General features: G+C 49.0%; 1 protein-coding gene across 7 annotated transcripts in view; it reads left to right on the plus strand.

Annotated features, from left to right (window-relative positions):
• Positions 1–626: 626 nt before the first annotated feature.
• LOC110477866 (glutamate receptor ionotropic, kainate 1) overlaps positions 627–17,343 on the plus strand; it is a 103,646-nt gene continuing 86,929 nt past the window's right edge. For 2 of the 7 annotated variants that reach the window (XM_021544025.2, XM_085570547.1), the window contains exon 1: positions 627–837. In XM_021544025.2, coding sequence (XP_021399700.2) covers positions 708–837 — 130 coding nt within the window. In that variant the 5' untranslated portion in view covers positions 627–707. The remainder of the gene's footprint in view (positions 838–17,343) is intronic. The other 5 variants (XM_021544024.4, XM_085570670.1, XM_021544027.2 and 2 more) reach the window with 3 other exon arrangements.

Genomic DNA, 17,343 nt, shown 5'->3' on the forward strand with positions numbered 1-17,343 from the left:
GTGCGTGTCACCCTGTCCCACGCCAGGCGCTCCGGGACGGAGCTGCCCCGCACGGGACATCCCTCCGAAGCCCCGGACCACCGGGAGGTCCCAAAAATCAGGAGCTGCCGGGCTGGAAGGCACGGGGGGGAAAGCTTCTCCCGTGCCGAGGAAGGGCTGCGGGGAGAGACCCGCGGGGGCTGGAGGGACGGGGCAGGGACAGCTCTGCCGCTCTCCCTACCCCTGTCCATCTGTCCTGTCTCTCTGTCCCTGTCCCAGAAGCGCGCAATCCCAGAATCCCAGCACGGCTGGGGTTGGAAGGGACCTCTGGAGAGCATCCAGACTGAAACCCTGTCGCCACCTGGAGCAGGTGACGCAGACACGCGTCCGGGTGGGTTTGGGATGTCCCCAGAGATGGAGACTTCTACGCGCCCTCCCTGGGCAGCTGTCCCTGTCCCCGTCCCAGCGCCCGGGCTGCTCCGCGCGTGTGCGCGCGCGTGTCCCCTTGTGCGTGCGGAGCCCGGAGCCGCCTGGCCCCGCCCGGAGCCGCCCCACGGGAGGATCCTCCCGCTCCAGCCCTCCCTCCGTCCCTCCGTCCCTCCGTCCCTCGGGCGCGGGGGGCACGGGCAGCGTGGCGGCGGCGGCAGCGCGGAGCCCCCGCGCCATGGGCGGGCGGCGCGGAGCGGCGCGGAGCCGGCCCGCCCGGGGCTAGCCGGCATGAACTGAGCATGGCGAGCGGCCTCGGCCCGCGCTGGCCCCGCCGAGCGGCGCCGGGCGGCGGCGGCGGGGGGCTCCTGCTGCTGCTGCTCTGCGCCGCGGCGGGGCTGCCCTGGAGCGCGCAGCAAGTGCTGCGGATCGGTGAGTGCCTCCGGGCCGCGGCGGGGCCGGGCGGGGGCTCCGGACATCTCCCGGGCCGCGCGGAGCTCGCCCGGGCGGGCAGCGGGACTCGCGCGGCTCCCGCTCGGCGCAGCCGCCGCTCCGGAGCCGGGGATGCTTGAGATGCTCCGGGATGCTCGGGGATGTTCAGGGATGCTCGGAGATGCTCGGGGATATTTAGGGATGGTCGAGGACGCTGCGCTGCCGGGGCTCCGCGGGGCGCTGCCCAAAGTTCGCCCCGGTGAGCGGTGCCGGGGAAGTCGGGCGCGGGAATCCCGGGGAGCATCCCCGGAGGCCGCGGGGTGTCGGCTCTGGGCGCTCCGCGGGGCACGCTGCGAAGGGCCCCCAAAGCCGGGCAGGAAGGGTTCGATGAGCCTAAAATCTGTGCCGAGAGGTGCGGAGTGTCCCGGTTCGGAACGCAAGGCGGGCGGCTGTGGCTCCAGAAGGGGACTGGGGGGATGCCGGACGCATTTGCCACTACCCCCGGGCAGGGACAGCTCCGTGGGGCTGCGCGGAAAACTCCGCGAAACAGGAAATTAGTTTTAAGTAGAAAACTCCGCACCATGGGAACAGGGCTCGGCTCACAAGAAGCCTCTCTTCCTACAGTGGGTTTCTTGTGTCAGTCAAGTGGGACGGTGAATACAAAGTGTCGGAAGAGTTCGGGGTTAGGAGAGACTGTGGGAAAGATGTAGGCAGAATCTGGCACGCTGCTGTTTCTGTCTATCCCTCTTTCTCTTGGCAAACACTGAACATGAAGCGGGAGAAAAAGGAAACAAACAAGAGAAAAAAAAATTTAAAAAGGAAAGAAGCTGTTTACGGCAGCGGGGAGAGCATCCCGCAGTTCCCAAAGGCGAATTCCCGAAGATAGGTGCCTTTTGACCCGGCAAGCCATCACCCCGCTCAGCTCCCGCAGCAGCGCTCCCTGAAGCCCATGGGAAGGCTCCTGGAGCCCGGATGGCAAAGGACGCGCGGCCGGAAGGCTGAAATGAAGGAAGGAGGGTGCAGCCCTCCCGAGTACTGGGCACCAGAGCCGGGGCGCTCAGCACCCGCCGCCGAGGATCTTCCCTCGGCTCCCAGCTGTCCCCGCTCGGGGGGCGCTCACCTTTCCCAGGGGTTCGGGGGGACTTCGCTGTTCTCTGCTCTCCCCTGCCGGGAGCACGCGATCTCACAGCTACAGCGGGAATTCAGGGACATTTCCCCCACTGAAACCTGGGGAAGAAAATCCTGTTGGAATCCCTGAGCCACAGGCACCAGCGGGATGCTCTGGAAATGCACAAAATGCTGCCTTAGCTTACTCTGGTTTAGTGGGAACAGCCTCTGAAGAAAGGAGGAGCGTGCCAGTGTTTAAAGGGCTTGAGTTCAGCCTACATGCCCATGTGCAGGACGAAAGCTCGGCTTCACAGCTGCCTTCAGCCTGGCAGGGAGCCGGGCAGAGCTTTGGGGTGCTCCCTGTGCCCTGCAGAACTTCCGCGCTGCTCTGGTGCGCCCAGCGATGCTCCGGGCGACTGCCCACGCTGCTTTCCCTAAATTGGCCCGCGAGGGTTGCGGGCTCTGCCGCAGGGCCGGGTGAATTTCTGGGTCAGATTTGCTGTCCCAGGGCACGCAGGGATGGGAGCCCAGCGCTGACCGCCCCCTGTCACTGCCACCAGGACAGAAGGAGGCACAAAGCTGACAAAGTGCTCGGCTTTCAATCGCAGCCGTGCAGAGGGATGTGCGGGGTGATCGATGTGTTTAGGGGCTGGGAATGCATAAAATATTGAGTGTATTCTTACTGCCGTGGTTATGCTGCCTGTGGAGTAATGATGTTATAAAATATTAATCCTTCACATCCGTTAACAACAGCAAAGTTTCTCCGTGGAATCTCTCACTCTCAGAGGTGGCAGAGGGGAGTAATGGCAGTAACTCCTCCAAATCTTTGTGCTAACATAATGAAATCATCCCCAAGCATTTCTGACAGCAGAGGAAATGCCATTAAGCCATCAGATTGTTTTCCCCATGTTTTAGTTAATTAAGGGAAGAAAGTGCAGCAGTTTGTGCCTGGATTCATACACTGAGAGTTTAATTGCATTTTCCACTGTCAGGGAGTTTTCAGATTTTTTTTTTTTTTCCTGGCTTGTAATAGGAATGAATGGATTGTCTTGCTGGTGTTTAATTAGTTGAGAAAGGACGTGTTAGTGATATGAATTCTAGTTATTCCTCAGCACTGACTAATGACTCCTTTCCAGCTCTGTAAACAAAAGATGAGGGATGGCAATGTGACCAATAAAACTGACTCATTAGGATAAAAATAATGGATTTTGAGATAACATGGAGTTTGAAGTTTCAGTAATAAAATAAAATAAAATGCTGGTGTCTTACTGAGTAATTCTTCCCCACTCCTATTCAAAAGATTTTCCCTTGGCACACAAGCTAATGGAGCTGTCCAAGGAAATACCATCTTTATCTGCACATTACCCACCAGACTGTATTACATAAAAGTGTATTTAAAGTTCATGAACCCAATATTTCTTACTGAATTCCATGGAATTTTCAGTTCTTACACCAAGTCCTTCTTATCTATGCTACTTACACCAATTGTATAAAATAAATGATCTCCAAGGAAGAATGGTAATGAACTGGAGCAGGTGCTCAGGTGCAGAAACAGCTTCCAAAGACATCTCAGCAACAACAGAATAATCCATTTGTTCGTGCTGGATGCAGAGCTCTCATTCCTGGACATGCATTACAGATTTTGAATAGGCTATAAGGGTGATATTACATGAAAATTTACAGATGGGCGAGCTCCATTCTGGGTTAGAACCAACTAACAGCAAGTTCTTAACAAAGCACTGGAGTTATTAAAAAAAACCCCCATTAATCTTGGAATTATCTCTGAAATTACCAGCTCCTGGAAATGAACAAATGGGCAGGTTTCAGGTTTTGCAGGAATTGCTTGGGGTGAGGAGATGGAAACCAGAAGGATTTTCAGTAATTTGTGTGTTTCTGTAAATGGAATATTTACATAAGGGTTCATCCTTTGCACTGATTTACTCCTTACTCAAGCAAAATTCCCAAATTTAGTGAATTGTGTTTTCCACAATAGAGGACTAGCCCCATAACTGAGAAATACCAGATTTAAACCAAATACACACAAGTCAACCTAACCCACAAAATATCAATTTCTAATAAGTTGGAATTTTCAGTATGGATTTCAAACTCTCTGTTGGATTTCGCCAAGCAGGGCTAAAGCTGTGAGATTTTATCCTATGTGAAATTGCCATTTCCCCCTCATAAGAATGATAAAGACAGAAACCTCATTAATTTCTCTGCAAATATTCTACTTTTCTCTTTTTGAGATTTTGTTTTTGAAGGGAATGGTACTAACACCCATCTGAGCTTCATCAGTGTGAAATGGCAAAACCCCTTCTTGGAAAGTCTCTTATCATATTTGCACATCATGAAAAATGTTCATTTACAGTATTTGTTACTAGGTGTCTACAAGCTATTCTGTTCTATGATATGACAGGAAGTACAGCTGCATTTTTCTCACCAGATGATGAGACATTAAATACATTTTATTCACTAGACTCTGAATGCTCAGTGGTTTATCAATCCTTTGTGATACACTTTACCTAAGTTCCCTTATTTTACACTTAGGGAAAACTATTTTGCTGCAAATATTTCTAAAGGATTGTTAACAAAGCATCCAAAATTTGATTTTCATGCCTCTGCTTTCTCACTGGATTTGACAGTGCTGTACAAGTGGGAGGCAGGACAATGTTTGGCTAGCTTCAAATGGGTAATTGAGTTAAAAATCCCTAAAAAGTCCAGTATAAACATCGCAGTGCTGCATCTCCCAGTGGTGAGCATGGAGAGTTCCCCTTGTCTCAGTGAGCAGCTGCTGGGCTGTAGGAGCTGGTGCCTGTGCTGGGTAATTCATTATTCCCCCTCACTCACACAGGGCTGGGAAGTGGGACAACCTGCAGCCTCCCCTCTATAACCCAGGAGCAGCTCAAACACAGGACAGAGTCCTGGCAGCACTGGAATCACCCAGATTCCAGCAGGGAGGAGAGTTTGTCATCAGGTGTTTGGGGCAGGAGCAGCCTTCCTTCCAAACAAAATAAAAAGCCATTTCCCAGAGCTCATCTGCCTAGCAGCCTGTTTTCAGGCATTCAGGTGTGCTAATTGTTGTTTTAAGTCCCCTGGCTTCCTCACAACACCCTTTTCCAGGATATTTCCCCTTGCCGGAGCTATAAGCTCCTCCATATGGCCCTGTCCTCTCTCAACATTTTCTATTTGGACTAGAAGTACAATCCCAATACTGGTTTTTTTCATTACAGTCTGTTTTGTATGTCCTGGTCAGTAATAAAGCTTAAATCCTGCTCCCGTTTCAATAATTTCAACAACTGACTCTAATCTTCTTTTCTCAGAAAGGCTTGATTTGACCAACTAAACTATAGATTGTACTGCAGCAAAAGAAACAAATCCCATCCTAGAACTGATTAGTTTTACTGCACAGCTTTGGGGCTGTGACTGGCAAGCCTAGTCTGTCCTAGTTTAGGTCGACTTTAGATTTTAGTTTGCAGTAATGAGTTTATGATTTTTGGCAAGCTTTGCAGTGGGAGGTTATTACCCTTCCCTCTCTCCCTGCTGAAGGTTAGAGGGTATTTTCCAGGAAATTATGAGCTCTCAAACCATGAATTTTCTTTCTCAGGGCAGAATCAAAATTCCATGTCAAAACAACTTCATTATTCCCCACTGGCATCGTTTTCACTTCAGCTACAGGAACCTGTATGTGATAGGGCTGTTAAAGTAACTTATTCTTTCTTTTTAAATTCCTCTGACAGTGCAGAAAGTTCCTTAAATACTCTTACAGCTTCACTAAATTAGGGTGGCACAAACAGTGAGAAATGGGAATAGGTTCTGTGGCCAAAGAGGCAAAACTGGTGTCAAAGGCTCACTTTTGAGCTTCTTTTCTTGGTCCATCAGGCTTTTTTGCAATCACACCTTCCAGCTGGGCTGTTGCAGGTCTTTGTTTTTCCTTTGAGCTTTCAGCTGCACAAGTTTAAAAGTGGAGAGTTATAAATTCTTTCAGCACTGAGATTGTTCCCACGTCCTGCACACCCAAACTTGCCCTATTTCAAGGCAAATTCTGTTTGCAGCTCACTGGTTCTGGCTGGGGTCCAGGAGCAGCCCCCTCCCACCCTTCTGGATGCCACCGAGGTGCTGGTGGGTAGAAGTGACAGTCAGAGTATAGAGGCACCTCCCGAAATGCAGAGTTCGGGGCAGCACTCCCCATGCAGGGGCAGGGGACATCACACAGCCACTGTGTCCCAGCGGCAGCAGCTGGAGCCTCAGCACAGCTCTGGGCTCTGCTCTGGCTCTCTGCTGGAGCAGTAGTGCCCCAGGCATGACAGAACACAGCCAGAGCCACTCAGGGCACTGTAAAGAACTCAGGTTGCTCCATTCTACCTGTTTGGGGCAGAATGAGCAGGGAGACACATCCCTGTGTGCTCTCCATCAAGGAGTTTGAGGGGGGAAATCTGTTTTACAAGGACAGCATCAGGCAGCTGTGAGAAAAGGAGAACCATGTGAAGATACCAGTTTATTGTCCTCCTCCTGTGGGGAGGGGGAAGAGCAGAATCCTGCCAGGGTGTTCTGGATTAGAAAAGTCAGGTTCAGCATGATTCAGCAAGCCAGTACTGAGAAGAAAAACTTCTACACCTTAAACTCTTGGATGGTATAATTAGAAAGCCAATTCATGGAAATTGGTGCTTTTGGGTTCTTGCAATGCAAATATTTCCCCCCCCCCCCCATTTTGGCACTCCACAGATTTCTCCACTATGGCTCTCAGGCCCTCTGTAACGACACATGTTTTGGATAGAGCAGCAGCATTTTGGGTTTTAAGCCCTTTCCAGAAGGGTACTGGGCACTTTGGGAAGGTAAAGGAGGGATTTCCTACTCTATTGCTCACTGGCAAACACAGAATTGACCTGATTTGTTCTCTTACACCCTGTCTGTTCCATCACAGGGTTTGCCTCTTCTGCTCCCAGCAGAGGCTTTTGGAGCATGTGCAGGGATGTGGGATATGCTTCCAAATCCTGAGGTCTCCATCAAAGCTGCACATGTCCTCATGCAATCTCCAGCCAGGCTACCTGGGGTGAACTTTGGCTTTGGGAAAGGCTCAGATCAGTGCTCACAGGCCTTGGCTTTCACTGCCTTCCTCCCAGCCCTGACAAAGATCTGGAGAATTGGAAATTGGATGCAAACACACAGAGGGAAAACACCCCCAAAAACGCAGCTCCCACTTTCCCAAAAATAACCTTTTCTGTGCTCACACTCAGAAAAAAAATACAATAAAAGCCAAATCATGTTAGAACTCCTTGCTGTGGCACAAAGAGGTTTCTCCTGACCATTCTGGGGCTCTATGCCAGCCCAACTATTCCCATAAAGGTTATGGATGAGGGAGGGGGAATGGGAGGAATTTCAGGAGCAGTTTCGGTGGAACAGTCACTTTATCCTAGAGGACCTGCAAATGAATTTCCATGGCACAGTCCAAGGGGATTAATCTGAGCCATCTGAGCCCAGATCGGGCAGAGCTGTGCCTATCAGCAGTCAGAGCAGCCAGGTTGCTGCAGCAACAGGCTGACACATGTAGAAGTCCCTTTGATAGTGCCACTGCCACACGGGAGGCTGTTTGAGAGTTAGGTCAGGTTTGGAGCTGTACTACACTCTTCCAGGGACTGGCAGTCACTGCCACGTCGGGGCTGGGCACTTGAAATGCACCACAAATAACTTCAGCAGTTCCATATGGATTGCAGCTTAGCTGGCCACAGAAAATAAGGGGGCAAGAAACCACCCAGAACTGTTAAGCAAACCATGAGTAAGCCACCTCAGAATTCCTCCCTGCAATATGGAGACAAAATTATAATTTCTGACTGAATTTTTTTTGTTTTGGTTTGCCTTTGCTTGCTTTTATTCGTCTTAGAATTCAGAAAGAGCATAGGAAAAGACTTCAAAATCAAAGAGATGATCCTTGATAGCCTGTGGGAATGGGAGAGGAATCAATACCTGGTATAGGGCACAAGAAGGACATGGAGTCATTGCTGGGCTGTTTTCACTCAGAATTGTTCAAACTGGGCTTGCTCCAAACACCTCCAAGCCTGTCTGTGTGCAAGGAGGGCTTGGACAGCCAGGCACAGGGAGGAGCTCCTGGGGTGTCCAGTGCAGGGGCAGGAGCTGGACTGGGTGATCCCCATGGAGCCCTTCCATCTCAGCATGGTCTGTGATTCCCAGAAAAATGGCCTAATAGGGTGCTAAAGGCCCAATTTATTTGCCTGTACTTAAAAATATTAAATGCAAACCACCACAGTGAAAGGCTGCAGTAAAGGAGGCAGAAGTCTTGTGGAGTTGGTGTGCAGCCAATAAAAGTGGGATTTTGTTCAGGCAACGTTAGTGTGGTGCTTCCCATCCTCTGGGCTTTCACTTTGAAATCTTGCATGTTATAGGAAAGGTTTGAGTCCAGCTCTCTGTCCCTATGGGAAACACAACCAGAAATGTCCTCTGAGCTTCCCAGCCTGTCCCCTCTGTCCCTGCTGCCCCTTCTCTCCCCTTGGGGCTGCTCAGCTGCCCTGTCAAGAGCTCTGTGCCTGAGCTTCACCCCTGCCACCGAGGCCACTCTCAGAGTTCTCCTGTAAAAATGATGTCTTTCTCCTTGCTATCTCTGATCCAACAACTTGTACACAAACGGCTTTTTGTTCTTCCAGCACCGCTTCCTTTCAGCTGTGCCAAACTACCCCAAAACCTTATCAGTGGGTCACTGCAGCTGCAGTCTAATGTGAGCTCCTGCTTCCCTGACTGTGACTATATTGGAAAGTTCCAGATCGTTTACTTATCTGCCAGAAACACATGCCAAGGGGAGTTCAGGCTCTGCTGCCCAAGGTGTATTTTAAATCTGCTTCAGATATTCCACATTACATCTCCCAGCTTTATCTGCTGCTGTAAATTATGAGGCTGCTCCATTGAGCTGCACGAAGATTAAATTTTTGAGCAGTGTTTTCTGAAGAATGGAGATTTTTCTCTCTGCAATGAAGAGCCTGTCGTTCCCCAGCGTGGCTGGCTCTCGCTCTGCTGCCCAAGCCTTTCCCTTTCCCATCGCTCCCTGGGGACATGGCCTGGGGCTGAGCCTGCCCTGGCATTAAAGACATCTGCAGATGGGCTGAGGGTGGGCTGTGCCCTGAACTGCAGGGGCTCTGGGGAGCTGCCATCCTGCTGCTGTCATGCAGATATGCCAGCTGCCATGAGGGAAGAGTAGCTGGGGAAATGCCTCCTCTGCCGTGTGCAGCCTTCCCCTTCAGACACCCCCTGTACTGGGATACAGCGAGTTTGAATTCAGCAGCCGTGTGAAACTCCCAGCCAGTCTGCAGTGCTGCTCCAGCCCTCTCCTTGTCAGAGTCCAGGATATCCCTCTGGCTGCCCTGGCTGTCTTGAGACCCTGGCAGAGGTCTCAGAGACCTTGGCAAGAAGTCAAAAGCACCTGTGGCTTCAATTTTAGCCTGTGGAAAAAGCTGTCAATTTTGTATGAGGAGTTACAAGCCACAAGGGTTTTAGTAGTGTGATATTTGAACTAACACAGGGTGAAAAGTAGAAATTGGGCGTTTTGTAGAATATAATTCAGGGGGTCAAGATAGAAGAATTTGGGTGTGTCCTGACCTTCTTCTTGTCCTCCATGTGATGGTGTGATGGTGACACTTTTCTATTGGTTCAAGGTAGAGATTCACAGTCTAACATAGGTCATAGGTATTGGTAAAGAAATTGTAAATATACAACACGTAGTTTTGAGTATATAATGTGAGAGCCACCCAGGGTTTGTGGCAGATGGCCATGGCCTCCTTGCTAACTGGAGCTCAGCAGGTCAGAGAAAGAATGTTATAGATAAAATAAATAAACAACCTTGAAAACACAATCAGATGCATTCCAGGCTCCTTCTTTGCCTGTGTGGGCTAGGGAATGAGGACTCTCACAATCTCAAGGACTTTCACACTGTTGGGGTCTCACCAGCTGACCCTGACATCTCCTCTGAGCTCTCCATGGTGGGGAGATCCCAGCCTGACTTTGCTTGCTCTGTGCCCCACACAGGCCCCTGGGAGAGAGCTCTGTGGCGGGGGGTGGCTCCTGTAAAAATACACAGTGACCATGGGATCCAGTGTGGAAAACAGTTTTGTTGCTTCTTTTGGTGCTAAATTTAGTGCAGTTTCCTCCTAGGAATGGTCTCCCATGGGTACACACAAAAGCCAGAGAACACAGCCCCCCAGACTGTGCTGGCTGGAAATTGCAACACAGCTCCTGAGGTGGGCACGTCCCGGGGCTGGAGGATGGGACGGGACAGGACGGGACGGGACGGGACGGGACGGGACGGGATGGGATGGGATGGGATGGGATGGGATGGGATGGGATGGGATGGGATGGGATGGGAAGAGCTCCCCATGGCCACTTCTCCCATCCAGCCCAGAGTTGCCCCAGCCCTGGGCATAGCACAGGCAGGACCTGGAGCTGCTGGAGAAAGCCAGGAGGAGGCACCAGGATGAGCAGAGGGATAGAGCAGCTTTGCTGGGAGGAAAGGCTGGGAGAATTGGGATTGTTCACCTGGACACAAGGCTTTGGGGTGACCTACACACCTCAGTGTGTCTTTTCAGTGCTTATGGAAGCAGCTGTTGAACCATCTCCCTGTCTTAACCCTGATCCAGTTTTCCATCCAGATTTTGTCCTTGTGTCCTGATAAAGAGAGGAAGTGAGAGCACTTGGGATGCCATCACTGCTCCCCAGTTAGGAAAAATTGAGAACTGTTATTTCCCTGGCATGTTTATTGGAATTGATGACTTTTAGCAAGTCCTGATAAGAAGAGTGTGAAGCTTTAAGCTGGGGGCTGAGGCGCTCTGTGGTACCAGAGCAACTGCATGATGAGAACTGAGGGGTTTAAAGAATTTAAATAAGGTAATTTAGGAGATGTGGAGCAAACTTTGCTGAGGAGCTTTAATGCTAAAAATCCAGACTTTTATGTCTGCACTCCTCAGTTTGCAATACCAAGAGTGTATTTTATAGCAGTTCTTAGAATGAGGCTCGATTCTGCTAAGGAAAGTGGTGCTGACAAGCTCATGCCTCATATTTAAAATAATTTTCTACTGTTGGCAGGGCTGAAGAAAGGGGGCACAAGCTTTCAAACAGTCAAAACTTGGTCCTTGTCCCATGGGAGTCACCTTGTTAGAAACCTTATTTGCCACAGGTAGAGCCCAATGAATTCACATCCAGCTTCTCCAGGAGATTTCAGTGGCAGAAGCTTTAAATTTAGTAAATTTAACTGCAAAACTTATTTCAAATCCAAGCCCTTGCTCTTATCTGTGAGTTCTTGCAGAAAATCTGTGAGAAAATTTGGTACAAAGTAATCTCTTCTGGCTCCCTGCCCTTTGTTTTAAGTGGCAGAACACTTTTTCTCAGTAAAAAAAAAAGCACAACAAATGACCCAAAGACTCCTTGTGCCATGCCTGTGCTGGAGTCAATGGAGCTGCAGCAGTTTATAGTGATGAGGCTCTGGAAAGTGCATTATTCTGGCAGAAGATAACAGTTGGGCAATTTACTGCAGCTCTTCCAAACTGTAAATGAAAGTTCTGTATTCCCTCTGTTTGAGGAAACCAGCAGGAAAAGGCCTCCTCCTATTTAATTTTTATCTCCAGCCGCTGATTTTGCCAAGGTTTCCCACTTCTGCAGAGTTTTCCTTCTCTGTCCTGCCTTTCTCACCAGAGCAGAGGCAGGTAAATGAGGCCAAATTCCCTGGTTTGTGGTAGGAATCAGTGCTGTTGGGCATGAGTTATTCCAGCTAGGATGAAATGAAGAGGCTGGAACTGAAGAGCTGGGATGTCTTTTAGCCACAGTCTCTAGAAATAACATTATTATTTACATGCAATCCCATGGCTGGAGCAGTAAAAACACAAACCTGTCTTTAGATAGAAAAATGTGTTATTAGAAAAGAATCTGGCCCTGCTCTGTGCAGCTCAGCACAGATTCTGTACACGGATCTATCAAATAGGGTCAAGCATGACACAGTTCTGGTGTCATGCTGAATTGGTGCTGGAGCTAATATTGTTACAGCCCTGTTGTGGCTGACATAAAGCTGTCACTTCTTCAGGAGGGTGATTCATGGGAGACCCGGGAGAATCAATGGAGATAAAAATAGGGAATGCAGTAACAGCATCCATCTCATCACCATTTTGCTTGTATTACACTGAGTAACCTGATTAAACATCATCTGGCACAACTCAGAGAAGTGAGAGTGAGAGAGGAGTAACCCAGACTGGGGAGCCTTGGGGGTGGGGAATCCATCAGCCTGCAGCAGGGGAGGGAAGGGGGCCGTGGGCAGCCCCCACCATTCCCAAAGCCTGGATTCAACTGGACAACTGCAGCCAGCCTGGCACATTCCAGCTTGGAGAGAGCCAAAGAGAAATAAAAAAGATCCAGAGTGGTATGCTACAAAGTAGAAAAACCCCTTCATATTCATGCCTAATGAATATTAAAAAAAAAAAAAAATCACTCCAGAATCAATCTTTAAATGTACACAGGTACTTTTCCCTAGAAAATCTGTCTGAAAAATGGACTTAAAGTGTTTGGATTAACCTTGCCCATGAATTAGCTTATACCTAGGATAGCCAAAATGCAGGTTTACCCACACTGCAGTCTCTGGGGATGTACAATCAGAACCAAAGCTGCACTTGAAATCTGTGTTTTTGCTGAAGTTTAGATCTGGGGGGATCCTCATTCCTGCTGGGTAAAGGGGTGGTGCTGCTTCCATCCAAGGCATCAGAAATACACCAACACCCCCTTCCTTCCCTGCAGCCTGGCTGTGGGCACACAGCAAGGGAAAGAGCTTGGACAGCAATTCCTGGGCCATCAGGCCCATGGGGAGCTCATCTCTCTCTTCATTAGAGGCAAAACTGTGTCAGGAAATCCGGGAGCAGGGGAAGCTCAGCAGTGCACTGGTGCTGCTGTTCCAGAAGTGTGATCTGCATCCTCCCCGCAGCTCAGTTTGCACTCATCTTTTGGGGGTGATGAGCACAAAATCAGAGAGGGAATTTCCCTCTGCCCTTCTGGAGGTGCTGTTTTTCTGGGATTCGGGATTGGAGCCCTGCAGTAGCTCTGAACTGCAGGCTCATGATCTCCTGTCATCATGGGCTCAAGCACCGGCTTGATATACAAAGGGGATAAAGTCTCAGATAAGAGGGAATTGGCAGGTTGATGATAATCTTAAATCAGTGAGACTGTGTTTATGCCCAGTTTCTAGTGAAACTCCAGTGCTTTCCAACATGCAACATGCTTAAGGGATTACAGGCTGTGGGATTTAGTGCCAGAACTGTCTGGAAATTCTCAAACACTCTTCTCTTATCCTGGCACATTGTGCTGTGCCCCAGACTTGAGAGAACACTGCAGGGGGAACTCAGACATCCAGCAACTGATGGGGATGTGCTCAGAAACCCTCCAAGGCAGTACCAGAATGGATTTGCAGCTATCAGGGAATAAAAGGTTTCTGATTTTCTTTTTGGGGATACCTTTGAGTTAAGTCTCAAAGATGTCCAGTGTTTCTTAGCTATGGCCAAACTGTGAGGACAGAGAGTTTCCTGTCTCTGGAAGTGCTAAAACTGAGGTGGGTGGCAGTGCCCAGACAGGGCAGCTCCAAGTGCTGCTGCCAGCCTGTCACAGTCACCTTGCAGGGCATCACTGCTGTGCAGCAGCAGCCACGGCAGTTGGAACAGCCAGGTTGCTGCAGATGACAGGATCTTTACAAGGGGCAATCGTGATGGCATCAGTGTTTATCCTCTGCAGCAAGTGGATAAATCATAGCAAATGGGCTTCCCCTCCGAGCTGGAATCTTCTGGGTTATTTCTGCCCAGCCACAAATGTTTATCCAGCACATGGTGGAAGTGCCAGGCAGATCCCATGCCAGGCACATTCCAGCCAGAAACTCCTGCCCCCTGAGCACAAACCTGGGAGCAGGATGGCACTGGAGACACAGATGCTCAATCAGAAGGGGTTTGGGCAGTTATTGAGAGGTGTCCCACCTTCCTGGGAGCCAGAGGTGGTGTTCAGTGTGCCAGGGTGAATGAACATGGGTTTAACAGGGGCTCCTCCTCTTAGGAGGCCTTTGGGAGAGACTGAGGTCACACACTCTGGCCAAGGGGCTGTAAGTGGACCCCAGGGCACGGATCAGATTCACTGCTGGCTCAGAAACAGAAGGTTAATTTTACCAAGGTCAATACTGAAGTGCAGTTTTACCTCCACGCTCAGGCAGTTTGTTTTCAGAAAATAGGCACTTCCCAGAAATGGTTACATAGATCAGAGGAATTACAGTATGAGCATTCTCTGGAGCTTTTTCATTTCAGTTTTCAATGTCAAACAGTGTTCAGTGGTAGACGTTTGAAAGGATGAAATTAGAAACCCTATAATAGAGTATTATGGAAAGATATCCCTCAAGAAAGCTCATTCCCAGATCCCACCCTCTGGTGTTTTGCCCATTACCAAGGAGTATGAATTCTGCATTTAGTCTTATCTGATGTAATTGGAGCTGTTCTCACCCTCCCCAGTCTCCTCTTTTGCTGAATCCCCTGAACCCTCAGCTCTCAGGATCACCTTGCAGCCACACATTCCTCAAGTTAATTATCCCTTGTATCAAATGGTATTTCTTTTTATCCCTTTCAAATCCAGTGCTTTCCCATTTCTCCGAGCATCCGCCTGTATCCACACAAATGAAAAGGATCAACTGGAGAGGATAATCTTCTGCTTGTATCCTTCTTGCTATTTTCTGTATCTGCATCCCATTTTCTCTGCTCTGTTCCATCTGCTGGCTGCTCCATCCCCAAAAGCTGGGATCTCCATTCCCCTCAGTATGAACTCAGACCCCAATTCTAGTTGTGGTTAAACGAGGTGCTTCTCTGATGAAAGGGAAGGAAAGAACCAGCTAAGAGAACAGAGGGAGGTTGCTTTTCCTTCTGGAGTCATCCTAATGGGAATTTTTTGGTCCTGAAGGAAGAATCCAAGGTTAAATAACAGCAGCAGGAATCTCACAGCTTGGGGTGTGCATCTGTGCTTTTGGTTGTGCTCTCTCTCCTCCCTTTGCCAGAAAAGGATGCCCTGAGAGGAGCAGCATCTCCTGATCTCCCAAAAAAATCCCCTTTTCCTGAGTGCCCTGCTGAGGTGAAGTCTCTCCTTGGGTTTGTAGATTTTTGGACACAGCACTTCAAGGTCACCCCCCCCCCCAAGGTAAAGAAAGTACTCATTTTCCATGTGTAAACCAGGACATCAGGGACACCACCAGGTTTTGCAATGCACTCAAAGTCTCCTCTTCTCCAAGTGGGCTGTCCCACCTGGCAGGCAAGGTTTCCCTTGAAAACAACCCCCTGCCTTTCATTCAGCACTCTGCTTTCTGGAACTCTCTCCATTTTCCTGTTCTGAAGGGGGCTGGTCACTTTATGAGAAAGAAACATTGGACTCTTGATCACTGAGTTTGTCCTCAGATAATGCTGTAATATGTATTTATGCACCTATATAAAAAAGACACAGGGACTTTGTGGTCATCCAGTCCTATCCAGCTATATTAATATTTACCAATAACATTACTTTTAATTCCTGTGCAGGAATTCTGGTAACTGCAGAGCTGTCAAGAATCCATTCTTTACATAAAAAGAAGGGCAGTTCTTTAAATCTGAAAGCCACATCAGGAAGCGATTCTTGGATTTGTTGTTGTGAGTTTCTTTGGGGGAAGAGGGATAATAACAGGAGGAATTTACATGGAAGGATTCCTGAGATCATGACAGTTGATTATGTACCTATTCCCAAAGGATTAGTTATTTTAAACTGCATTTTACAGCCTCAGTGAGGGACGAGTGCTCCTTTCTTTCCTGACAGGAGAACTGGAATGGTGAATCAGGGTTACTTCTTCCCCAGGGTGGGGGGGTTGCATAGCAAGGAGCAAATTCCCTGAGGAATACACACAGACACTGGGGACACTCACTGCTGTGTGCCAAGGAATCACAGAATTATTCTGTTTGGAAAAGGCCTCTGCAAGAGCCGGGTTCAACCCCTAGCCCAGCACTGCCCAGCCTGCTACTAAAACCACGTGTGCTAAAATCGCCTTTACTTCCCTTGCCTTTCACTTCCCTGAAAAATCTGCTTTTTCTGCCCTTTGAGAAGTAAGAAATATTCCAAATTTCCCCATGCCAGTCCCCAGAGGACTGGGGGGATGCATTTCCTTGGATGAGCACATGGAGATGAGCCCAGAGGAGGTGTCAGCAAATCACTGCAGAACAGTCCAGGCTGCTGTGCTGTGCAAAGGGAGCTCTTCCCTGGCTCCTCTCCAAGCCCTGCTTTCATTCCCCCTCTTGGGATGCTGATAAAGATGCTTAATATCTGGTAGACAAGCCCTAACAGGATGTCTGCTGAGCAAGGTCCTGGCCAGGCTCATGCTCCTCAAAGGAGCAAATGGGAAATGCAATTCAAAACTGCGGTGAAATCCAACAGCTTCGAGTTTCTATCCCTTAATGGTGTAAAGAATGCAAATCAATAGAAGTGCAGCTGCTTGTGCCACTGGGTGGTCTTGACCCAAGCCAGCACAGAGTAGCTACACAGGAAACATTGGGCTTCATTCCTACCCACTGGAAATAGAAATTACCCTGTACTGGAAATACAAATAACCCTTCACTGCCCAGGCCTAACAGTTCATTTGTCCAATAGTTCATTCTGATTTCTGAGACACTTCTGGTCCCTCTTAGGAGGTATATGAGGGCTCAAAAAGACAGGAGACATGCTGTGTATTTTCATTTTCCATTCCCTGCCTCAGTTGAAAGACTCAAGGGCAGTGACACATGAAGCAGGTTCCACACCCAATCCAGCTTTCCTTTATTTAAGGTAAATTTAGGAGTTTTCTCATGCCCTGTTTGGGGGTTGCCAGGCAGTTGCAGCAGGATGGATTTTTGGACTTCCCAGCAATTTCTCCTGCAGGCTGTTCCTGCAGGGAGCATTTGGAGGAAGGAGAACACAAACCAGGCTGTTTGCCTTTGTTCATGCCCCTGGCTCATGGGGCTTTCCAGATCTGTTCAGGTTCAGGGCATTCTAAAAAAATCCTCTTTGCCCTTTTAGTTTTTCCCTTGTCACAGTGTAAAATGCTGGTTTGGACACTTCGTTCTTCTTTGCTTTATAGATTTCCTAAAATTAGCTCAGAAAGGAGCTGGGAACTTTCCCCTGTGGAAAATCCAGGGCAATGTGAATGCTGGGGTGGTTTTTCCCGGGAAGCTGTTTGCTGCTCCCTGGAGTTCAGCCACACAGAAGCTGAAGAAATTCAAGTTTTATTCATGCCTAACAGATTAAATCCCTATTTATATATCTCAATCCTATGACTTATAAAGCTCTTTTTTGCTTCTTTTTAAATATTTTTTTCCCCTAAGCTTTGTTTTTACTCTGTTTTGTGGG

This window comes from Lonchura striata, chromosome 1, assembly GCF_050655825.1.
Source record: "Lonchura striata isolate lonStrDom1 chromosome 1, ASM5065582v1, whole genome shotgun sequence".
NCBI lineage: Eukaryota > Metazoa > Chordata > Aves > Passeriformes > Estrildidae > Lonchura > Lonchura striata.